The sequence below is a fragment of the Impatiens glandulifera genome, chromosome 1 (genome assembly GCF_907164915.1).
Source record: "Impatiens glandulifera chromosome 1, dImpGla2.1, whole genome shotgun sequence".
Taxonomy (NCBI): Eukaryota; Viridiplantae; Streptophyta; class Magnoliopsida; order Ericales; family Balsaminaceae; genus Impatiens; species Impatiens glandulifera.
The window spans coordinates 144,230,548-144,257,889 of NC_061862.1; the positions used below are offsets into that span (position 1 = coordinate 144,230,548).

A 27,342-nucleotide genomic window follows, 5' to 3' on the forward strand; every position below is an offset into this window, starting at 1 on the left:
AGATTCTTGCTATAAATAAGTTAATAAATTATTGTTATATTTGTACCCAAATAATTTAATTATATATACTAATATTTAATAGAAAATAGTTGAATTTGTTTTTGTCTACCCTTAAACCTTAAAGTAAATTAAATTTTAGTTATTTGTTTTAACATATATTTTTTATATTAATTATTTGTAAGCTTAAATTCAGGTATGTGTACTTATGATATGTTTGAAGAACGTGACTTAAAAATATTAATATATTGAATGTTCAAACAATTTATATAGTATTGTACTTTAATTTTAGAATTTTATATTTTAGAATTTAGAATTTTAAATAGTTATGATTTTTTTTGATATTTTTAATTTTAAATATTATCTTTTAAATGTTGAATATGTATGAAAGTTTGATATTTCATTTTGAAAATAAATTTTAGTTTGAGATTGAGCTTGAATTCGAGTTCGAGCTTGAGTTAGAGCTCGAATTCGATCTTGAATTCGAGCTTGAGTTCGAGCTTTTCGAGTCGAGCCGAACTTATAGGTAAATAGTCGAGTCGAGTTCGAGCTCAAATTTATAAACTCGTTCGAGCTCGAATTCAAGTCGAGCTAATAAATACTAAATCGAGTCAAGCTCGAGATCAAGCAAATTTGAGCTCGACTCGGCTCATTTACAGCCCTACTTCATGGGCACCCACAAGGCCCCATTCCGAGCAATCAAGGCCGCCCTTTTTCGACAATTGAGATAAAAGGAACTCAAAAAAGACAAAGTCAACGACTTTGGCCATTTCTTCATTGATTGCTCGGAATGGGGCCTTGTGGGTGCCCATGAAGTGACCGGCGACAACTCGCTTCCAATCGTTGACGCATCCCTCTTCAATTTCTAAGAAGAGTTCAATTTAGAGCGGGTGTTTGAACGTTTTAATTTTTAGGTTAGAATCCACATTGAGCTTGCCTTCATTAGCTGCCACATTTTTGCCCCAAACCTTGTTGGTTTGCCATGTTCGGTTTGCGTTTGTTTGTGTAGTGTAGGCTTAGGTTTTGAGGCACTTGTAAACTCCCTCATTACACTAACCAACCACAGAACGGTTTCCTCGTATTCAGCTTTGTTGAATGAGTTACAATCTTGCTTGAATCAGATTTTGAATTGATAAATGATTTGCTCGCTCCTTTCATTGGTCAGGACAAGTTCATGCCTTTGGAACTGGGCGAGGTACTTGAGAATTTGGTTCTGAATACCCTCCAGATTTGTGATTTCATTTCGTCCTATGGTCCACAACTTATCGGGGATTTGAGCAGTTGGGGGTGGGGATGTAATGACATGCCGTAGTGGATGAGGTAAGCCCAATTAGAAAAACAGCATCGTGACCAGTTAAGGTGGCACTGAAATGGCATGTCGAAGGAGTAGCGCTACTAGTTTGGTTGACAGCAGCCAAGCCGATCAGGGTGGAGGCTACATGACCGGTCAAGGGAGGTGAGTCATGGCCGGTTGGGAGATGAGTCATGATACGAGCGCGACCGGTTGATAGACCAACCATATGACTGGTCGATGCAACAGTTGGATTGAAGGCAACGTCATCTACATCAACAGTGTTGTGACCGGTCGGACAACTAGAAGAAGTAGCAGCTCTTTCAGTCAATTTCTTCAAACTCCTTTTATTTTTCTTTGTGCTTTTAGGTCAGTTAAGGAGGCTGGTCGAGCGTAGGCTCATCGTGGCTCAGCCTGCGCAGCAGACAACAAAATGCCTTAGCAACTAGTAATAGTTCAGACATGCAACAGAAATCAACAACAGTAATCTATAGCAGCAGATGACAATAGAGGAGTCAGCAAAAGTCACCCAACCCAGACCAGCCTGATTGAGGAGCAAATTGCACAGTAGATGAAAACCAACAATTCCCCAAAAGCAGTCAAAAGAAACCAGAAATAACAAGAAAAACCAACTGCACAACAGAACGACGTTAGACAATATCGTGTTGTCCGTGCAGATCGGGTCATGTTGTCTGTGCCTATTGTGTCGCCCGTGCCGATCGTGTAGTGCCTATTGTGCCTATCGCACTTCCTTTGATCAATGCTGATTTCGACGCCGATTTTATGACTTTCAACTCAAGACAATATTGTGTCGTCTATGTCGATCGTGTCGTGGATGTGCCTATCGTGCCGCTGTGTCGATCGTGTTGTGTTGTGCCGCTTGTGGCGATCGCGCTTCCTTAAAAATCTCTAGAGCTTTTTTCTCCCTTTCTAGGGTTACATCTTCGTCATATGTTGTGCCACAATAATGTTGTATAAGTCGATTTATCCCTACCCTAATAAGCCCAGTAAGTCTTCGAATTAGGGTAATGTTTTCCCTAGAGCAACCCATTTAATAAAATAAATAAAATATTTAAGTTAAATTTATTATTTATAAACACATAATAGGTAAGATATCAAATCCTACTAATAAAATAATTTGTTTTTATCTATTTTTTAAACTAAACTTAGGCTAATAAAAAAAATATAACTTATTTATTTTTTATATTTATAATATTATTTAATAATATTATTATTATATATATATATAATTATATATATATTATGAATATGATACAGTATATATAAATATATTTAATAGGAGTATGTTCTTATTTAAAATTATTTACGATTGGTTGGGTTTGGAAATATATATATATATATATTATTATTATTATTATTATTATTATTATAATTTTATATAAATATATAAGATATTAAAAAGAGTTGGAATATATGAGAAATAATAAATAAAAAATATTAGAAATAAATTAGAGAGAATGAATAAAAAAGATTAAAAATAGATGGAATAAAGGAAAGAAAATGAATAAAAAGATATGAAAGAGTGATAGATAAAAAAATGCTGAGATTATAAACTTAAACGTTGAAGGAGGGAGGTAAAGAGAAAATTATGTTTAAACGTAAAATATGTTTAATAATAATTTTTGCGTTAACTTATTACGCAAAATTCTTGTAACAGATTCTTACGCAAACGTGATAAGCAATATTTAAACACTTAATCAAATGTCGGTTAACAACCGACCGCTCTACCATTAAGCTACCAAGGAACAACGTGTGATTTGATCTTATAGAGTTCAATTCTCGTTCTCAACCCATGACCAATATGAATCGAAGCTTCTTTCGTAACTCCCGGAATTTCTTCATAGTGTCTTCGTTCCATGCCTCATTTCATAGGAAACCTCAAGGTGGCTCTATTTCATTATATTTCATCCATATCCCAATTTTATTCATCAATATCTGTACTGTGATTCGTTGACACATAAACTTCACTTTTTTCTTTATATCTAGTATCTAGGAAAGAAGTTAAGTAAATTGAATATCTAATTTAGGCATTAATAAATATATATATATATATATATTTGAAAATATGACTTATTATAAATTTTATTTATTTTGTTCACAACACTAATTTATTTTCTTTATATATATATATATTAAAATTTAAAAGAAATAAAATCTGAAAAAGATCAATGAAACAAAGTTCATTCCAATTGTACATTTCATCGTCTTTTAAATAAAGAGAAATAATTTGGGCAACAATATTATAACTAAAGTAAGGTCACGAATTCGACGTGCTATACTATGCAGGAGAGAGAAAATTAAAAATAATTATTATTTTTTCCCTTATCTGCCTCTTTGTATTCTTTTTATTTTATTTTTCTCCCCGTCTGCCTCTTCAGTTTCATTTTCGGCGATTTCGGTGTTTCCATCTTTCGTGCGACTTCTTTAGTTTCTTCTTTGACTATTTCTTCTTCTTTGGCTATTTCTTTGACTTCTTCAGTTTCTTCTTCGGCTATTTCTTCGACTTCTTCCTCCTTCTGTGACTTCTGCAACCTCGACGATTTCTTTCTTTGAAAATAGTAAGCCTTCAATGGCCATGTTCATGACTTGATTAACCCTAACATGACATTAACCCTATATTTTTTCGTTTCTTTTCAGCAGAATGAGATTCCTACATCTTCATCTAAGTCTATCAAAAAATCTAATATAAGGTAAGTTCGGGAACTTTTTTTTAGGTTTATCCCAAACATGGCAATGTTCAATAACTTTTTGTTTATGTTTTTGGATATGGCCAAATCTAAAGATTTTATAAAATATGGCCAAAGAAACGTTTTTTATTTCTATTTTTGCATCTATATCACCACATGAATTTGAAGAGATAGTGTTTTTTATTTCTTAAGTAATGTGTTTAGATATATGCTTTAGTCCTGAACATGACCATGTTCGGGACTTTTTTGGACAAGTGTTCAAATAAAACTTGAATTTTTAACACTTTTATATTTGTTAAGTGTGGTTCATTTATCTATTTTTTGTATAGTACATAAAAAGAACTGTCGGCCCTCGACAACAGATTTGTCACTGCTGACCACAACTGCTACGACTGATGATAAGGGTGTGCAGCTCCCTCCGCTCCCTCTCCAAAAAGGCAAAAATTTAGTCACAACATAATTTTGACATGGACCTCGTCAATAGGACTTTAAAATCTACTTAAACAATGATCATATGAACAAAAAGAGGCCACGAAGGTCATAAACTTCAGAGGGCTTTTGTCACTTTGCCTTTCAAAATGTACGGGTGAACTCTCTCTACACCTCGTTAGGTCATTTGACTACAAAATGTGAGCAATCATCCTACGGAATGACGAGAAATTTAAAATAGATGAAGAGGATATTTAGTGTGTATTGGACATCCCTAAAGGGGAGATTTGAAATTATCAAGTCAATTAGAAACGAGACAATGTACCCTGAATATGATGATTAGTTGAGGTCGTGGAGAAGACAATGGGAATAAAACAAAACAACGGCGGTCCTAAAACAATTGAAATGTTAGATAAGATTTTAAACAACTAAGCAGTTGATAATAATTTTAAAATAGACTTTGTAATCTATGTTGTTAGCAGCTTTATCTAGACCTCACAGAATCAACAATGCAAATATAAAATTATTCCCAAAAAAGTTTATTCTAAAGCATCATTAATTTATATACACTTCTCTTACACAATTTTTATATTTGTAGGTCCTGAAATCTATATTTAATGATAATAATATCCGAAAGTTGAATTTGTACCAATTCATAATTAATGGCTTAGTTGATGCCCGCAAAAGTGATAGATCAATGAAACAAGTCATTTCCATGGACCGTAGGGGTGGCCAAACCTACGGATCGGATACGATCCGGTATTTCGGATCGGATATCCGCTTTTATTTTTTTCAAAAATTGCGATCCGTATCCGATCCGGTATCCGACCACTATCCGATCCGAAAATACCAGATCGGATCGGATCGGCCAGCCGGATACCCGCTGATCCGATTTTTTTTCATATGCTAGAAAATTGAAATTGTTCATTAAAAATCTTAAAATTCAACGCATAAGTACAATACATATCAAAAATATAATTCAAATACCAAAATGAAATCAATATTTTTTTAAACAAAAAGACATTAGTCCACCCAAGTGACTCAACATTTTATAATACTTGTAGGCTGCAACCTTGTAGGAAGTTCCATCAACTTTAGTGGCTTCTTCTTCAATGAGTCCCAAAATTTATGAGCTTATTCTATAAAAAAAAACAGCACAATAGCTTCACATATTTTACCACAATGATTTATTCAATCAAACATTACAAGATGATGTACCTTGACATTTTTCTAGTTCTGGTATGATAGACTTAAGTCATAACTCTCATCATCAATTATAAAGCTTGGTTGCTCTGTAGTTAAATCTTTCATTCCTACGAAAATCAACAATGAACAATTTATAAATATCATTATTAGTAAATTTAAAAACATATTAATCAATTAAAATTAAATAAAACAATTAAAAGATTAAACCTTCTTCAAGTTGCTCCAATGATGCTAAACTTTCTTCAATTATCACAGCCTTAGTTGTTCGTTCCCAATCTTGGGTACAAATAAGAGCCTCAACTATTCTCGGGGTTAAAGAAGTACGAAATGAGTCAAGGACGCGACCCCCGGTACTGAAAGTCGACTCAGAAGCAACAGTTGTCACAGGTATAGCAAGTACATCACGGGCCATCTTTGCAAGAATAGGAAATCTCCTTTGATTATCCTTCCACCAAGACAAAATATTAAAATTCTCATAATCATTCTCAAGTGGCTCTTCTAGATACTTATCCAACTCAGATTTGTTCCTTTGAGCATGATCAAAACCAACATCCATTTGAAACCTTGAAGTCAACAACTTTACAAAATCCATAACTTCCCCTTGACGATTCTCATTCCTATTTTTCAATGGACTATTTGAAGAGGAACCTGTTTGCTTATCTTCTTGAGGCATTGAAGAAGTGTAGAGCTTGAACATTTCATCAATAAGAAGCTTCACATTCAAATTCAAGATTGTGCTTTTGGTATCATCAAAGCAATTACGCACAACCCAATCAACTAGATGCATCTTATGCCTTGGATCAAGTAACATAGAGATAAATATCAAATAATTGATGTTAAGAATGTCGCCCCAATACATTACTTACAAGTTACCGCAGCAGCTCCTGCCTCCAAGCTCCAGCCTCCAACTCCAGCTCCAGCAACTTCTAATGAGGATTTGAGAAACAGACAGATAAAGGAAAATGTGAAGAAGAATAACTCCGGCAGCTTCTATTGACTGGAGAAAGAAAAATGTGAAGAAGAAGAAAGGAAAATGTGAAGAAGAAGAAAGAAGAAGAAAGAAGAAGAAAGGAGAATGTGAAGAAGAAGAAACAGATCTCTAAAAGGTAAGAATTAAGAAACCCGTTTGAAAGGGTTTGTAATTTGTGAACAGACAAAGGAAAAAAAAAGAAAAAAAAAGAAAGGTAGAGAGAGAGATATATTTAATTATTTTATAATATTTTGTTTTTAAATTTATTTATTTAACAAATTTTAAATATCATCGGATCGGTTTCGGGTATCCGATTTTTTTTTACCCGATCCGGAAATCCGGTAAAAATATCGGATCGGATCGATATCCGAATTCGATCCATCGGATACGGATTTTTTCGGATCGGATTGGCCGGATCAACGGATCGGATCTTTCGGATCGGATTTTTTGGCCACTCCTAATGGACCGTATACATTTTCTCGTTGTAAATAATATTTTTCAGTACTTTAATTCAGTGGTTTATTCAAATATATATATAAATGTTTTAACATATTGATTATTGTTTCAATTGTGCTACATAGATAAAATGGAACTGAGCCGATGAGGATTCAGATTTAGAAGGGATGTTGGACGCCTTCCACTTTCAAGAAACTACTAGGATGAGCCTGAGATGGTGGCAGATGAGGTGACAAATGATGTGACATGTGATGTGACAAATGATGTGGCAGATGAGGTGGAGCCTCAAATTGTAGAGGATGAGCCTCATATTGCAGGGATGGTCAAGGGAAATGGGAGTAAGACCAGTTTGCATCGGTATTAACCTCATTCATTGTTAAAAATGAATTAATGTTTATTGCTATATATACAAAGAATATGACTATATATGCACAAAAAATAGCAAAAGCCACACAAGTGTTGGGAGATGTAGCAACATCAACGCAATAACATAAAATGAACACATCTATCTAATTTGATTCCTCGATCCATGTCTTGTACGAGGCTATAGAAACAAATGAATTTCTTAGGGATGTTATGCACAAATACTTTACAAAGACACCCCTATAGAAGAACCTCAACTCATAGGGGTTCGAGTTGAAACACCACCGGAAGTGGTGACGGTTGTCATACATCCTCAACCCGTAGAAGTTCGAGTTGAAACACACCCAAAGTGGTGGTTAGGGTAGGAAAAGAAGCCCCCAAAAGAACCCAACGTAAGGAGAAATTTATAGTTGAATCACCACTCGATGTGGTGGTTGGGGTAGGAAAAGATTCCCTAAAAAGAACACAACTTAAGAGGAAGATTAATAAACTTTGGGCAGTTCGAGTTGAAACACCACTCAAAGTGGTGGCGTTTGTCATACAACCTCAACTCGTAGAGGTTGGAATGTTGGAGTAGTAAAAGAAGCCTCACTCCCACTTAGATCATAGCCTAAAATGAAGATTAAGATTAAGAAACTTTGGACGGTAGTTCGAGTTGAAACACCAGAAGTGGTGGTGGTAGGCATATATCCTCGACCCGTAGAGGTTCGAGTTTAAACACCACCTGAAGTGTTGGCAGGTTCTGTACAACCTTAACCCGTAGAGGTTGGAGTGGCAAAAGAAGCCTAATAGGATTAAAAAACTTATGTCGTCTCTTAGCTCTCCATACATGGAAACAACTTCGAAGAAATATGCCAAATACTTCGAATCGATCAAAATATCTGAAAAAGAAAAATTCATTGTGGAGTTAATTTTTCCGATTTAGACTTAAGGCATCTTTAGAACTCTTCATAGTCATTATAATGTTTGGACTTAACTCTTATCAAGATGTGTTTTTTTCATTTTCTATGTAGTGAAGATTTATTCCGGAGCGAGCAAGTCACGCTGAACAGAGACCATATGCTTTCGATGAAAAGTGAAAATTATGTGGATTGTGGAGAAATTGATGATTGAGCCCAAATTATCAATTTCAGAAATAGTAAACAACCCAATAGGGTCATATAGAGAATTTTCTTTCTACATTTTCATATGTAAGCTTTTTTTATCTGATTATTATCTTTGTTTTTTAATTTGATGTTCATTTAAAGATGACACGTTGTTATGAAGATTCTTTCCCATTACACTTAATGACGAAATGCTATTATTTAATATATTATCTGAAGTCTTAAAGATGGTTAACATTTTAAGTAATCCTTTCAATATTTTATTTTTTTCGGCTATCTAATCATGTGATATCTTAAATAAAATTGTCCTTTGCAGATCTTCTTCCCTATTTTAGAACATTCTCATTTTTATATTTTCTGAATTAATATGACAAAAAAAGAAATCCAAATAATTTACAATCTTCCATTTCCAGAAGGTTTACATTGGGAGGAAAAATATGACAAATCTCAGGCCTTGGTAATAAGTCGAATTTCGCTATCTAAAAGTGTTTATATTTCACATCTATGTTTATATTTTTTCTTACCTGGTAAAACAGAAACGAGTTTTTGTGGAGTTCATGGAAATTGTTGACTTAGGTATCACCGTTTCAATATCTGAATTCACGTTTAATGTTTTTAAATTTCCTTGGCAAGACTCCAATAATAAAATAGATTGTGGAATATATTGTATGTGATATCTGGATTTAACATTTTATTGTTTAAGAATTCTCTATACTAACCTTCTGAAACTTAATTTTTAAAGTTTAAGGGAATAATCGAAGCATTAAGGATAAAATATGGTGGGAATCCTGATGTAGAAGTGAACATTCTTAGGAAGGAATTGTCTGAAAGATTACGTCTCCATCACCAAAAAATGAACAAAAATATAAATAAATGAACACAAATTGGAACATTATATATTAAATGAATTGCAAATTAATACCATTTGAGGTGACATATTATCATATAAATACATTAATCGTGTTGCTACATTATACATCCTTATATATTTCTAAATTAACATAAAAGTTATAAATTCATTATCTAAATCAAATAAACTTATGAAACAAATTAGCAATTTTAGTCCCGAACATGACCGTGTTCGGGACTTTTTTGTTTGAACATGACCATATTTAGGACATTTTAGTTTCGAACATGATCATGTTCGGAATTTTTTGTCCCGAACATGACCATGTTTGGTATTTTTTGTCCCGAACATGGCTATTTTATATAATTCCTTTTCAGATAAAATCACGTTTTTTTAAAAGGAATCTTATTTGTAATTTTTGTTAATAATCAACAAGAACCTAGAAAAAATCCCCAATATACTAAATCAACACAAACATAAGTTTTTTAATAATTCAATATCTTATGAAAGTTTGAGTTAGAACATATTTACAAAATTAACATCCTTAATCTAGTTTGAGCTAAAATATGTTTACAAAATTAACATCCTTAATCTTTTGTATTTTCAATGGGAATGTCTGTTTGTACATCTATTTTCGACCCTATCAGCAAAAATTGCGATGACATGAGAAACGTCAATGAATGGTCAGGCATGTCAATGGGGTAGTGGGAATTCACGTCTAGTATTGGAGTTGATGTTAGAATTGAAGTTGTAGGCTGAAACAAAAAAGCTTTTACAAAACTTTTATTAAACATACCATTGTAAATAATTAAGATAAAAAATAATGCAGTTAAACCTTCTTTTGAGATCTCGAGTTGGTGATCGACTTCCTCACAATTTTCTCAATGAAAGATTGTTTTCTCTTAGTTAGTTGTCGACTCGAGTTCTTACTTTCACAAGAGAGTGTACCAAAATTCATGTTGATGAAGATACTACTATGCCTTTGTCTGGAGATATTTATGTGCATTTGTCTGTCCTTCCATGATTATCTTCTATAGACAAAAATTGTTCTTTGAAGGCTTTTAAGCCGTTAGCAATATAGAACAATTTTCTTCAGATTTTGCTCAAATGTGTTGAACCTCTTGCATTAATGGGGTTAGATTGTTGTAACTTTTTTTTCTTCCATAGACATATATGAATCGCAAATGTTGATGATAGTTTGATACTCACACTTAATATCTTTAGGCCACTAGTTCATGATAAAACACATATGTACCTCATTCACCCTCAATTTTCTCAACACATCCATGATATGTCTACACAAAATACCTCTAAACTCAAACATTCGATATTGACATTTAACATTATAGTCCAATTCAGTATAGTGCACTTTGTAAGTAATATTTCTTAAATTTTCTCCATTAATTCCCAAAATGCTCTCCTCAACTTCAAATATAATAATTGTCATTTCTTCTTTAAATATAGAGATATTACAGAACATAAACCCTCTAACTTCTTATTGGAACAACTTGAATATCTCTTGAGTGTAGAATCTTTGGAATTGCCTTTAAAAAGCATAATCCCTCACAATTGGTATGAGAGAACTAAACGATTGAAAATCCAACTTTCTCAATATTCTTCAACAAAGCCTTATCATATTGCTCCACAAATTGTTTGAAGGATATTTTAGAGTGCACAAAGTCGTCAAAAAAGGCGTTCATACTTTCACTCCGTTGAGATGTGGACATCTTTGCCCAAAAGTGGTCTTTCACATAAATAGGTATCCATTTAGATCTTTTTTAAAAATAAATAATTTAACCAGACATTATCTTCTAGCTGATAATCATCTAATGGTTTCATTCAATCGTCTTTACATTGTTGAATAGTAATGGAGTTGTATACAATGTTTTTATGTCCTTATTTTTGGTTTTTATTCAACATCGCTTCCAAATTTTGTAGGAATTTTCTTCTTGATATGTCACAAACAAAAGTGATGATGAGATTCATGGAATACCTTTTCAATTGCAATTGACATTGATCTATATTGATCTTTGATTATGGCATTTAGAGCTTGATAAAGCATACATGTCAACCAAACTTTAAACAACCAAGTGAAAGACTTTGAATCTTCACTTGACAATAAGCCACATTCAAGTAAAATGGATTGACCATGATGATTGACCCCAAAAAATAGAGCAAAGAGCATGTCATAACGATTAGTCAAATAGGTTGTATCAAAAGTGATAACATCAAAGAAACACTCATAGGCAACCATGCACTTTCTGTATGTCCAAAACACGTTTCTATTTCGGGATTTCTCGTCCAAATCAACAAAGTAAAAAAGTTAGAGTTACTACTTTTCATTCTTAAAAAAATAATTACTAAGTGCTTCAACACCCCCACTCCTTAACCTTAACCTTCGATCTTTTAAAATGTAATTCCTACATGTTCACTCATCATAAGACATGATATCATACCCTCCAGTTTCCACTACAAACAATTGAAAACTTTTGACCAAAGTTATTCCTATTTCATCGTTTAATTTCAATCTCCTCTTTGCATGTGTGTCCATTACTTTGTAAGATTTAATATGTCGTGCCTTCCCAAGGCTTAATGTATGGTTATGCTTAATACATACGCTTGTTATCACAAATTCTTCTTCATTCCGAATAACTACATTAATTTTAGTTTTATAATTTGTCTTAGTTATATGTCAAGGTTTAAAAAGATTTTTTAGACATCGTTGGTTTCATAACACTCTTGGAACAAGCATTAGTGAAGCATTTCTACTTATTGTCTACATCATTTTTTGTCCTTATTTTGTAAATTCCGAATCTATTTGATTGGGCATATGATTTATAGAATTCACAAAGTTCTTCTTTGGAGGAAAATGTCATTCCAACATTGGGAATTCGGCTGCAAAAAATAGTCTGAAAATATCATTATAAAAGTTATTTTTAAATGCAGGCATGTTCATTATACATTATTATTTGAACTACCAAAATATCTCAAACATGGCCATGTTCGGAACATTTTGGTCCCGAACATGACCATGTTCGGGATATATTGGTCTCAAACATGATCATGTATGTAGACTTCTTCATGTGGAATGCAAAACAAAACAATACCTTTCGGGTTCAATAGACGATTTGCTCATTGCTTCTTCTTCTGGGTTCAACGACGTTGTCTTTGTTAGGTTTTTAAACATAAAAATGATTTAAGGTTCGTTAAACCTGAATTGAAGAACTTGGTTAACTATATAAAATAAAAATAAATGTTTTGTATAACTGAAGCTGAAAAACATATCATTTCGACGAAATATTTTTGTTTTGTATAAATGAAATGAATAAATTTAGGGTTTTGAGTTATGAGAAGATTTTCGTTAGAGAGAGTTGAGAGAGAGAAATGATTTTAAGAGAATGAACGCTGAAATTGAATTTAGACATAAAATATTATTAATTTTATTATTATTTTTTAATTTTCTTTCTCATGCACATGTGGTAAGTCACGGTCGGATTCGTGTCATTACTTTCGTTATAATTTTGTTGCTATTATTAACTCTCTTAAAGAAATATTATATATAATTGTATTTATTTGATGGAAGATAGGTTATTATTGATTTTTAATTGATTAAATTATTATAATATTTTTATTTAAATTTTAAATTTAATAAAAATATTTTGATTGATAAATATAATAAATATAAAAAAAATTATCTAACAACCCAAAATCAATCCTAGATCAAGAAAATAATTATGAATAATAAAAAACATAACCTAATTAAAAGATAAACTAGATTACATCATATAAATCCAAATTTCAGCTAGTTAAGGCATTATTATTTCTAGAAGAACTAAATATTATAATTTCTTTTTGACTTTAAAGCTTGTACATATTTGACAAATGTAATTTTGAAGTTTACTGATTTGGCAACCCGAAAATGACTACTGACCTGCAAACTGTAATTTAAAAATATATTTTCTTACATTAAAAATAAAATAATCTAAACTAAGCAGTTATTACCCACCTTTGAACTAAAATTGAAATTACATTTTTTTCAAGTTTTTAGCTATTCATTTTAAGATTTGTTTGGTTGGAATTTATTTGAATAAATTTTGAATTATTTTAAAAAAAAATTATTGATGTTGATTGTAGAAAATAGTTTTTTTTATAAAAATATTAAAAGGTATTAATATATATTAAATGATAAAAAAATTTAATAAAAAAATAAAATGTATTTTAATATTTTGGTTAATAAATTGATTAATGTAATTAATGAAAAAATAGATAAAATTATATTTAATTATATATAAAAAACTGAACAAGGCTTTAATTTATTTGTGACATGCTTTTCTATTTGTTTTTTTTTTTATTTCACAAATAAGACTAATTTTATTGCCTTCTCTGAATTATTTTGATTTGTTGGGACAAATTATTACTGAATTATTTTGATTTGTTGGGACAAATTATTATTATTATTATTATTATTATTATTATTATTATTATTATTATTATTATTATCTTAATTTTTGTTGCAACTCCAACATGCGTGTATTCTTTAGTAAATAATTTGAAAAATAATTCAGTTTACATTATTAAATAATTAATTTAAATTAAAATATTAAACTATTTCATTTTTATTTTTTACAATATTAAATAGATGATTTAACCATTTAACTTAAATAACCCTAAATTATCGTAAAATATTTGAGATTAAGAATCTAGCATGTGGCTAGTACCAAAAACTTTGTATTTCTCTATTTTTAGATTTTTTTTAAATAAGTTGTAAGTAAAATTATAATTACTTATGTTTTAACATTTATCAAACACATTAGGTTAGTTCAACTAACCAGAGGAGGATTGGTTAATTCCTAATTAAGTGAAAAAACAATTAATTTTTAAAAACTTTTAAGCCACTTTTAAGATTAAAACTCTTAGTTGTGACATATAATATAATGTTTGGTGAGACTAAAAATTGAAAATGGATTAATGAAGGGTAAAAGATCTAAGGGATTGACGATTGTGAGGTTGTGAGACTCTTGATTTTATAGGGGAATATGATAAGATTCTTATGGATTTATGAAAAAAATTGTATTATGGTAAGCTGTTGTCGTATGTGTTATAAGGCATCGTCAATGGCAAGTATGACTGAAATTCACGAGGTGATGTCCGAGTCTTTAGATAGTTACTATGAAGTTTGTATTGAGTCGGATGATATGGTATATGAATACATATTTGAGTATCATCCCGATTATTTTCTGGTAAATTATCTAATTGGAGAGAAATCATCGAACTTTTAATGATTGTAGATCCTCCGATGCATATAATTCATAATGATATTATTATACTGCTTTCTGATATTTGTTCTTGACCGGTGTAGTTGGTTGAGACGTTATTTTTTATTCTTAAGAATTTACGAGTTCAATAACCTATTATGTAATATATTTGTATTTTTTTCTTATTTTCATTATTTTGTGACTTTTTTTAATGTAATACTTTGTTGGTATGTTTAAACGATATTTTTTTTATCAATTTTAAATATATATGGGTCATTTAAATAATAAATCAAAACTCTATTATTTTAGTTAAGTTTAAACTAAATAAATATAATATAATAATTAATTCATTAGGATAGTTTCAGTAATTCTTAAACCATAAACAAGTTTAATTTCCATTTAAAACGTTTTAAATTAAAATATAATTTCATTTTAATCTTTCATTTTTTATATAACATACTAACCAAATTCATCATTAGTGCCTCTAACTAATCTTTATTCTCAATTATTTTTTCTTTTTAAATAACTTAATTATTTGTTGTAAACTTAATTTATGCACTATATCAATTTTTTAGCCGAACTAAATCAATATTGGTAACAAAGTGAAATAAAAAAACACTTTAACCATAATCTGTAATTTGGTTACCCAAATCTATTACTCAAATCTTTGTAATCTGTCCACGGAACATATTTTACTATCCTTGTGTTTTTTAAACTACAATATTTATAAAATGATATTTTATTAATAATAAATTTATAACTGTATATATAAATAAATAAAAAAGAATGACATGACATTATCTTATTGGTTATAAAAAAATTAAAAATAAAAAAATTATTTTTTTATTTCAAACAACTTATTTGTTATACTTGAATCCATCTTTCAATATATACACCATGATTCAACAACATTAATATAATAATTAATATTATTGGTGTAACTAACATGAGCCGACATTCAATTGAGCAAGGGGCATGCCACTTGCAGAATTACTTATTATTTTTAGCTTCATTTTATTCGGATCACTTTTTCATTTCACATTGCATCATTTAATCAAATTTTAAATTGATTTATTATTAAATCTAGTTTTCAAATATATATATACATATATGTGAAAAATATAATGAAACCATTAAGCATCTCCAACTAAAATTTAAGCTTCTTATTATCTATTAAGACTAAATTTATTATAATTATAAATAAATGTTATCTTAATAAATAATAATTTATCATTTCACTAATATATTTATTAAATAGTATTGTAATATCATTCCATACAAATTTATTTTAACAAATAACTTTGAATGATTAAGTATCATTCGATATTAATAATTCAAATAAACTAAATATTATCAAACATATTTAAAGTTAAAATACTAAACTAATAAAACTAGACCATGTATTTATGTCAAAAACGACATTGAAATAATGTATAAAAGATCCTGATCAGTTGACTAAAGGAATAAAGATTGATTCCATAAACCTTATAAACATATAAAATAATGTAGCTAAAATTTTACAAAAATTATATTAATTTTAAATGAGCACTCAAACTGTACCTTTCAAAAACCAACCTAACAAAAATCATCATCTTTTAAGTTTCATTAATGGCGACGTTGAAATATTATTTGTAGCAATATGAATTTGACTTTACTTGATAATGTATATAGCTATTAATATATTTTTCAACAGAAAAAAACAAAATCTGAATACATAAATCATAAGAATTTTACTAGTATCAGATTTCGAATTTGTCGTTTTTTTGCATTCTAAGATCTCACAATTATGATTTGATTTCACTGTAATTTCATTTTAATTTAAAACGTTCTTAATAATAATTAAATTTGAGATTTTTATTATCTTAAATAAGTTTATTTATATTAAAACACATAAAATAAAGTAAGAGTTATAACTCAAAATTATTATACTAAATCATAAAAAAAAATTAATCAATGTTAAATTTACCTGAAAAAATTTAAATTTATCTAAATAAAAACAGGATTAGATGATGACATTTATTCTTGGAGTAATTTGGTCCGCTTTTGAATAAAGTTAAATTCAATTATACTCTATTAAGAGTAATTTACCTGTGACGACTTTATATACGGAAAATTGAATAATTCAGATATTGAGTCGGGTTTGGTATTATTTGGATATCCGATTTTATACCCCAATAATTCATATTTACTATGTTTTAAACAAAGTTAAAACAATTAATCAAACAAAATTAAGAATAAAAACATTGACATGATAATTTTCTTCTATATATAAAAAAATAAGGAAAATAGAAAAGCATGTAAATAAAAATAATATTCTCTTTAAATAAAAATATAAATCATCCTCTAAAACTGGGATAGAATTAAATGAGCCATACTAGTAAGTAAAGGTGAATATTTAAACAAAACAATAAATTTGGGGGCTTCCTTTATAAATAAACCGGGACCAATGGACCAAACAAACTAGGCTCTAGGTGAAAAACAAAATCCACCAAACCGGTTCATGTAGGTTTGGCGGCCAACCGGACCGGTTAAAAAGTTAACTCCAACCGGAATATTTGGGTGGGCAAAGAATTCACGTCTCCCTAATCAAATTCTTTTCCTCCAACCATCAAATTCTTTTTATTCTTGTACTTCTTATTAATAATAATAATAATGAAAGTTAATATTATTTGAATAACAAAAGATAGGAGTATTTGAAATGCTTATTTATTTTAAGAAAATAAAAGAGTTATATATATATATTGATCTTAATTGTAGTGAATTTTTTTTAATAAAATATATAATTTAGTTTAAATTTTAATCAATTTTTTAAATGATTCAATTATATTAAAAATTATAATTATCATTTAAACTAATCGATCAAGCATAACATAAAAATGTGTTATTCAATATATTATCGAGCTTGTAAGTACTCGAGAAAAGAGTTAATTTTCCTAATTGACTCTATCAGTTTTCTGGTACGAATCTAAAAAAACGTTATAATAATAGTATTAAGAATGATACACATCAAACGACTATGATAATTGAAAGTTCAACGATTTCTCTCAAACCAGATAGCCCACAAAAAAAATTAATTGGGATGGTAACCCAAATATGCAGACTTATTATATCAGCCACATCAATCCAAATTTCTCAACAATTACTCAAAAACTTGAACATCACCCAATGAATCTCAATAATACTGCACAAAAGACTCGATATACTAGCCACCACTCGAATTCGGACTCCTTATTAGGCTAATTGAGATTTTATACATTTTCTTTTAAACTTCACCATTTGATACTACTTATTGTTAAAGTTATACAAAACGTGATTTTGTTTTTAACGAATTCAAATCTTATTATCTGTATGACATTTATAAATAAAGAAATAAAAAATCCATAACTAACTATCGAGTTTTAACTACTAATTTCAAAAAAATTGGCCGTCAAATTCTTTAATTCGATAATTAAATTAGTGTTATGTATTTTTATTTAATTTTTTATAAATATCACACAAATAATAAGTTAGCAACGTTTAAAATCGTTATGACAAAACCCCATTTTATATAATTCTAATAGTAAAAACCCAAATTATGGGATTTAAAAAAAAAAAATCAAAACTCAACACTTCTCATTTAGAAAAAAATTTAAGACATAAACATTCTTTGACAAAGTAATAAATGACTTAGCTTTGTTTGATGTGAAATTATTTGAAATTTTATTTTATTTTATTACTTTGAATTAATTACAAAAAATCTGAAATTGAATATTTTAAAAATAATATAAAAGCAAACATATATGCCAAAATCTAGAAAAGAGAGATAGAAACAAAAATAGTAATGGTTGTCAGATAGGCTAAGAATCTTTTTTTTAATTTTTTTCAAATAAAATTTGTGATCAAGTTAAAACTAGTCTGCAAGTATTCCTTCCCATCTTTGACATTTTTCCTTTTTCTCTTTCTCTCTCTACAAATTTCACTACTTTTCAAAATTCGCCCTAAAATCTCGATCTGACTTCTCTCAATCTCTCCAAATCCATACACAGACTGACGATTCAATTCATTCTCTGTATGTGTATGGGATTTTTTCAATCTTCAGATTCATATAAATGTTGTTGTTTCAACGTATTTCCACAATCTGGAAGATCCTTCATTTCTCCACAACCACCACCGCCCTGTTTCAGAAATTCTCCCCGTCTGCTTGCTGTTTGTCGCGGTTCATTTAATCGGTTGTTCGATCGTCTGCATGCGAAATCTCAGCTGTCGACGCTGCCGGAGGCTCTATGCGAGTGAGATTTCGATTTCGATTCTGTTGTGTTGGATGCATTGTATTTGAGAAAGGATAGATAGATAGATAAATGCTTGTCGGAAGGGATCTAGGGTTTTCGTACCTGGTCCTGATTTTTTCTTTTATTGGTCCTGTATTCTTCTTTTTGGTACGCCGAAGATGGCGACGATCTGTCGCTAGAAAAGAAGAAATTAAAAGACTTTTGATTTTGGCGGCCGAGGAGGCGGCAAGGGTTGAAGTTGAGGCGACTGCTGACTACTACACTAATTCAGTTCCCTTGTTTATTCCTCTTCCCGTGCATTATCAGTGCGTTGTGTGTTTCTCACCCACCAAAACACGATGTGCCAGATGCAAGGCTGTTCGTTACTGGTAAGAAAATTATTAATCTTGCTTTCTCTTTTCAAATGTCATTGTCTGCTTTCTTTGTATCCATGTCTTTCTTCTCTTGCTTTTTTCCATTCACAATTCCCCACCCACATGCATCTATTGGATTAACTAGCCTAGAGTTTCTTTGTATCCTGCTTATTAGAATTTCCTCTAACCTGATTCCTTGAGAAATTTTAGTTTTCTTAGAGAATAAATCATTTTCCCTTGATACTTTAGGACAACCATTTGTTGTAGAGTGAAGGGTAGAAAGTGTCTCATTAGGTATTGTCTGGTGCTGATATTAGTGGAGGGGTTTGTTCATTTCGAAATTGATAGAATTGATAATGTGTGCTTGGTAGTGTGTTATTTCTTTGTGAGCTTAGCTAGAAACAATAACATATGATGGATTCACTATATGTAATTTGGGTGTTGGTCTCCAATATATGATGCAGAAAATACACATGAGAATGATTGACATAGATATGCTTAGGATACTTACAGTTGATGTTTATATGCCCGTTTAATAAAAAACTTTATGCTGCAAAAGAATTAGAGGGCCAAAGGAGGTTGTATTAAGAACCATGATCAATGAAAGATGTGTATCTACATTGTGCACACTATTCCTTAAATTAGTTCATGCAGGAACATGTTTCTGATATGTGTATATATATATATGCATGAATCAACAATTTGTTGAGAGTTTCCTGATTAAACTTCCTTATTTGACTATAGTTGTGCTGTTGAAATTATTAATGAACTTTCAACTTTAGCAAAGTATAACTATTATTTTATTTTTTTGAAAAGGGTAAACTTTGTAGTTCATAGAGGTTTTAAAAGTGAATGCGAGGAGCGGTCAATTTACGAAAGCAGAAATAAAATTAAATGCAAAACAGATTAAATTCTAATGTTCTTAAAAATATGAAGGAAAGAGATGTACTTATGACACTCAGGTTAGTCCTTTTTGTTTCCTCCACAATCCGCATTCAAGCTGCGAATAATTTTGTACTTATCACTACATTTGAGCTATCTTAAAGTCCATTTTCCTGACGTACTTTGTGTGATACAAATTTATTATCTGCCATATTAGAAGATTAGCTGACGGAAAATTGTGATATGTTGCTCATTATTTGTAATTTTCATGTAGTGGAATAACTTTTATAGCTTATTCTCTTGGTTTTATAGTGTAAAGACACGCGTCCAAAGGATAACTCAAGGATAGAAACCGATAACTATGATTAATGCAGTGAATTATATTTGTACAAAATTCAACCTTATCTAAAGTTTTTAGGATCGTTGTGAAGACAATTTTAGAAAAGTCACATATAGAGGAAAAGGGTATTTAAGTATCTAGCTCAAAAGACACAACCACCACTCAACATTAAATATCAAAAAGCTATCCTCCAAGGTAAAAGTCAAACACAAACCAAATGAAGATAATATTTTCACATCATGAACATGCTATAGATTTTATTTATATATAAAAGGTCAACTTTTCATTAAAAAACAAGAGTGGAATGCAAAAAACATTCCTAAACAGCTTGCAGAATACATAAGGGGTGAAGAAAGCCAAAGAAATTAAATAAATGAAATACAAGAATGTTAGATTCCGATAAGCTCGAAGTTGTCCCATCCGATGCACATCTCCTTTTTCTTGATTGACGCCGAAGTTTGTCGAAGAAAACCTTCCTGACTGCCCCAAAACTCCTTCCTTTGAAATGAATATGCTATAGCTGATTGCATTCTTTGTTCGACTTTGATATGTTTGATGGATTCTCTAAATTTTACATTCCGCTTGATTCATGTAATGACATTTTATATTTCCATATTGGTGTATCAAATTTTCTAGCTCCAGCAAGTGCCAAATCATTCACTGGAGACAAGGCCACAAAGAGGAATGTCACCCATTTACCATTCATGATGACACTGATGAAGCATTTGATGCTGTTGAGAAAACATCAAAGCACCTAGAATATGAAAGTGGCGGAAACAATTGTGAAACAAAAAGTACTCAGCATGCAAATTCTGATTTACACTATCCTGAAGACCCATCCTCTCATTTGGATTTATCTTCAGAGTGCTCCTCTCTAAGCAGTGAATCTGAGGATGAGTGTATTACTCCTGAGGAAGGAACCAATTCTAAACATGACTCCAAAATTGATAATTCTGACAAGGCTAAGAGGAATTGTGTTGCCGATGTTGAGAAGATTAAGCTATCATTATCAGAGAGGACTTCTGTTAGTGACGCTGTAAATCATCTCAATAGTCCTTTGAAGGAAAACCAACACAATTCCAAAATCATTAACCAGACCAGCCAGAATACATCATCCAAATCTGTGAGTTCATTTGTAAGTGACTTCAGTAAGTCTCCACTCCATGACCCTCCAATATCTTCAGCGGATTTCTGGGAAGGAACCAGCAAGACCAGTCGAGCCAGACTTGATGCTCATGAAGATTCTGCTCAAAACAAATCAAGTGCAGATGTCAATTCTGGCATTGATGATGTACATGCTCATGAAGATTCTGCCCAAGTCACATCACTTCGAGATGGAAATTGTGGTATTGATGCTCATGAAAATTCTTCTCAAATTAGATCAAGTAGAGATGAAAATCGTTTCATTGATGACAAGAGATCCCCTCAAAATTCTCCCTTTAACTTGCAAAGGAATGTGGCCTCTACTACCCGCAAAGACATTTCTAATGCCTCTACTCCAAGAATTGTGGCCTCTACTACCCGCAAAGACATTTCTAATGCTTCTACTCCAAGAATTGTGGTGACAAACAAAAGTATGGATAAGACTATTTTGCCAGAAGTTGAACAGAGAAAGTCTTCTACTAATCATCAATGTGCTTCCAAGTCGGGTAGAGAACAGTTATTCACCAAAGGGGAAAATCAATTACTAAATCCATTGGTGTCCAAATCTGGTGGAAGTGAAAATATATTTGTTAGAGATGCTCCTCTTTCATCCAGCAATAAAATAAATTCAGTTCAGGGTGCAAAGCCTATGAAATTGGATACTTCGACTTCTGTTGCAGCTAATTCATCTCATTTCAAAGATCATTCACCTAATGTTAAAAATGGCTTGAGAGCATCCGTTTTGAAAGTTGTTGAGCAGGCATCTAAATCATCAAAACACTATTTGTCAGGTATTCGGAATGAGATTGCTGGTCGACATGACAACAAGGTTGGAGCTGGAATCTTTTTGTGCTACCTATGCTTGATAATTATTTATATTGCATGTGTTGACATCTCTTGACACTATAATTCTTTTGCAGGCTTTATTTCCATACGATCAATTTGTGAAGCTTTATAACTGGAAGAAGTTTGACCTACAGCCATGTGGCCTAATCAATTGTGGGAACAGGTGATTTCAATCAGTCTTTGTTACTGGAGATGGATTTAAATACTGAATTCATTAGCCCATCTTATTAGTCTGGAACTCTATGTGTTTGCTTTATCAAGTAACTTTAGATTACAATAAATGTTTATTTGTTTCTCATTGTCCTTTTTTGCCAGAAATTTGAGTTTCCAACAATTGCTTTCCTTCTTCTCCTCATGTCCATAACTGAGTAGAAAGAAATACTGTTTCTCTTGAAAATTTTGGTCCTTCAGACTAGTCAGTTTGCATTTTCTTTTGTTTACTTGCATTACAATAAGTGATAAATAGTTCTGTTCTTCTACAGTCAGGATCGGGTATATAGTTTTGTTTTTACACTCAGGATTTGTATGTAGTTTTATTTAGCTACAGTCATTATAATTTTGTTTCACTTGTCCTCTAGAAGAGGTTAGCGCCTCACTCCATTATGGTGTGTTTTCCTATTTATTTACGTTAATATATTATTATGTACTTACTAGGTAAATTTAGCGTGATATAAGAATGTGACTTGAATTTCACTCAACCTCTCAAAATTTTCTACCGTCAATGCATACACTCCATTTCAAATAAAGGAATGAAAATAAATATAAAAATATATTTTGAGAGACCTTAATTTTGAAATAAGTATCTCAGGGAAAATAGAGGGTAGGAGTTAATGTATTTTTTTTAAAGAAATGAATTAAATGTTTTTCCTTTTCCTTTTTCAGTATATAACTTTTACACACTTTGGGCTTCTTTGTTCAGCTCGTTTAAATGTACTTTATTTCTTATGGTTTTGCAGTTGTTATGCTAATGTTGTGCTACAGTGCCTAGCTTTTACACCGCCCCTGACTGCTTATTTTCTCCAAGGGAGTCATTCTAAAGCATGTATGTCTTTTGATCAATCTTCCTTGTACTGGATTTACAGAACTTAAAAAAATATTTTGTTTTATTATTTATACCTTTTGGGAAATTTTTTTCTTCTATCAAAGGTCTAAACAAAGAGTGGTGCTTCACTTGTGAGTTTGAAAGACTCATTATGAAGGCAAAGGGGGGCACTTCTCCTCTATCTCCTATTGGAATATTATCCCAAATTAAAAATATCGGAAGTCATCTAGGTCATGGTAAACAAGAAGATGCTCACGAGTTTCTAAGGTTAGCATTCCTTGACATTGATTTGATTATTGTCCTTGTTCACAAGTCTTCTGATGATTGAAACATCCAGGTACACTATTGATAAAATGCAGTCTATCTGCCTCAAGGAAGGTGGGGTAAATAATAATACATCAGGATTCTTGGAGGAAACATCACTCATAGGCCTTACATTTGGGGGTTACCTACGGTCAAAGGTACTAAACTTTTCTGTAAAATAAAATTAGTGAGCCTGAAAGGGGACTGAACTGGATGGGGCAGTTCACAAGCAGGTTTTTATGCAGTGTGAATGAGGCATATAATATTAATGTTAGTACGGTTGTGATTCTGTAGATCAAATGCATGAAATGTGGAGGTAAATCTGAGAGGCATGAGAGGATGATGGATCTTACTGTTGAGATAGAAGGTGATATTGGAACTCTGGAAGAGGCTCTTAGACGCTTTACAGCTACCGAGATTCTGGATGGTGAAAATAAGTATCACTGCAGCAGGTTGGTGATTGATTGTCCTTTCTTGTTAGGCTGTTAAATAATATGGCTTTGTTTATTTGTTATGCAACTGTTATTTCTTTATTTAGTTAATATGCACAAGTCAAGTTGTTTATGAGAAAAAAAAAATTTAAAAATAGAAAATTTTTTCTCGAGAAAAAAAGTTGTTTTCGAGAGATACATTTTTTGTTGTCTTTGACGTCAAAGAGTCCCAAATTATTCAATGTATTTGGTGAATTCATTTCCTATTTAACATCACCATTTTCAGATTATTCTTGTCTGCATTTCACATTTCCATTAAAAAAATATATTCTCTCGTTAACTCCCTTTTTTTAAAGTGTATTTTGGTCCAAAATAATTTCATACAGTCTTCCTTAAGAACTCATCCCAGAACCTTGAGGATTTCATAAAACGGAACTGAGGGAGTAATATTCTTCCATGTTAAACATAATCATCTGTAACTGGGAGAAGGAAATCCATCTTATAGGAAAGTATTTTATATATTTCTTCATATATGATGATGATCTATGAGTTTTAATATATTCCCTTTTAATCATCATTGTTTGGAAGCACAGTAACCGATATTTATATCTTCTTTTATTGGTCCTTATGGTTTAACATTTTACCATATTTCCCTTGTTTAAGATGGTTGGCAGAGAAACATTTCTGAATTTTGTATGAGTGCATAACTTTCCATTATTGTTCTAATTCTGTAAGATAACTAAGCTTCTATTCTAGCATTTAGATCTAGGGCAATTTTTCTTTAAGTTGTACCGAGTTTGTTGTTGGTTATGTTGAGTTTCCTTCACCTAATGACTGATATTGATTTACCTTTTTTGGGTGTTGATTATCAGTTGTAAATCGTACGAGAAAGCCAGGAAAAAGTTAACAGTGTACGAGGCTCCTAACATCCTAACAATAGCATTAAAGCGTTTTCAGGTGAAATAAGCTTTGCATAGTTTTACGTTTAACCTACTTTCTTTGACAAGACTCTTGTAATAATAAAAGAAGTTGCCTTATATTTTTGTAGTCTGGTAAATTTGGGAAGCTGAACAAGTCAATCAAGTTCCCGGAAACCCTAAACCTTGCTCCATGCATGAGCAGGACAAGTGATAAGTCGCCCGTTTACATGTTATATGGAGTCGTGGTGCATTTGGACATTATGAACACAACGCTTTCTGGTCATTACGTCTGCTACATTAAAAATGTTCAGAACAAGTGGTTCAAGATTGATGATAGCACTGTATGTATGCTCGGCCTTGCTCCCAATCACTACTCTGATAAACAACTTATCTCTTAATCTAAATAATTAAGTGTTTTTTTTTTGTATTAAGTTGTTATGACAAATACTTCATTATTTAGATTCAGCTCAAATTAAGATTATAAAATAGGCTAGAAAACTTGACTCATTTGGGTAAGTTATAAATGACTTAATTTTGTAAAATAGTAAAAACGTACACAAGAAAACTTTTAACCTGCGTAAATTGATCAAACTATTTTACAGTATGGTTAAAATAGTTTTTTTAAGTTCTTTCTGACATTAGTTTTCATTTGCTTTAGTTTTTCATTTGCTTTAGTTTTTTAACATTTAACTAATCAGACAATCACACTTTTTTATTCAAAAGAACGCAAGATGTGTATGCCTAATCAGACACTTAAAATTGAGTATATAGCATACAACACTTAATTTTCAGTTTTATCAAAACATTTAGACACACTTATGTATTCTAATTACTTGTATTTAATATTTGAACTTTTGGTTTTAGGTTAAAGCTGTGGATCGTGAAAGCGTCTTAACAAAGGGGGCATATATGCTTCTCTATTCAAGGTTTGTAATTTATTTGGATTTATCCACATCGACCCATATACCGAATTATTCTTACTTTACTTTTTATAACATTTTAAATATTAACTCATTTATCATTTAACTCAAAATAATCCAAAAAGTGGATTATTTCAACGGCTGAGAGTCCTGAATCTTTATTTTTTGTTGGCAAATTGTTTTTATAGGTGCTCACCTCGTTCCCCTAGGTTGATAAGGAATCCGACTATGAGAACATCAAATGAGATAACAGATGGCAGACGATCTGGCAGCAATTATCATCCAAATTGTACTTGTTCTCAACAAATCCATTCAATTCAAGACGACGATTCTTCTAGCGAGAATTCTCTATCTATGTTCTCCGAGGAACGCTCTTGCAGTACCGAGAGCAGCAACGTGGACTCTACAACAAGCTCTGACGACATATTTGAACAGTTTTTAAGTGATGTGGGTTGCCATTGGAATAGCCTGTGGAAGCATTCTTCAGATTCAGACTCGTCATCTTCTTCATCCTCGCCATCTCCATTGTACCACCACGGCTTAAGGTATTCTTCTCAAGATGCTGATCCGATTTTGTATACTGATAAAACGAGTAGAAAATTAGGTAATGGCAGTAGTTGTTGTAGGGTGACTGAAATTGACAGATTAGGGCGGGCTAATGAGGGTGTATTGTTGAGACGATCGAGAAAAGATTAGGGCATCTAGTTCCCTTTTTCTTCTTTTAGAGGCCCGGGTAGTAATAGTAGTAATAAGAAGAGTATTTAGATGGGCAGTGTTTCGTTATGGCGAATATGGCCATCATTTTGTTAAACTCTTTTATATGTAATGACAATATTGTTATTATTGGTAGATATGATATGTATAGTGGAAGGGGATGTTAATTTAGCCAATGCTGCCATTCTTTTATTATTTTTATGGCTTAATTTACCTTTTGTTACCGCAATGTTTAATACACTTAATTGTTACTTCTTAGCGATAGAAAAACAATAAAATCTATGGCCCTTACTTAATTGGACAGGAATTCCTCAAAATTCTAATAGATTAGGTCAGAATCTTGATACATGCTGCTTGATAACATTAACAGCCTTATTGAGTAGTTTTGCATGGAGATACAAGAAAAGAGGTATTGAAGGCTAGGTTGGGTAATTAATGTGAGATGGATACAAAGAAAAAGATTGTGTTATACAAAATAACCTATTTATGGTCTTCTATTGAATGAGAAATTTAAGGTTGAGCATTCAAACTGATTCGTCTATAGCCTATAATGAT

At 31.2% G+C, this 27,342-nt stretch overlaps 1 protein-coding gene across 1 annotated transcript; it reads left to right on the top strand.

Annotated features, from left to right (window-relative positions):
• Nucleotides 1-18,548: 18,548 nt before the first annotated feature.
• LOC124920007 (ubiquitin carboxyl-terminal hydrolase 19-like) lies at nucleotides 18,549-26,960 on the top strand. The gene is made up of 11 exons (XM_047460393.1): nucleotides 18,549-19,261; nucleotides 21,105-22,440; nucleotides 22,532-22,620; nucleotides 23,414-23,499; nucleotides 23,604-23,766; nucleotides 23,837-23,960; nucleotides 24,097-24,254; nucleotides 25,106-25,190; nucleotides 25,282-25,494; nucleotides 26,018-26,079; nucleotides 26,262-26,960. The coding sequence occupies exons 1-11, from the start codon at nucleotides 18,963-18,965 to the stop codon at nucleotides 26,767-26,769; spliced, it is 3,123 nt and encodes a 1,040-aa protein (XP_047316349.1). The 5' UTR covers nucleotides 18,549-18,962; the 3' UTR covers nucleotides 26,770-26,960.
• The last annotated feature ends 382 nt before the right edge of the window (nucleotides 26,961-27,342 follow it).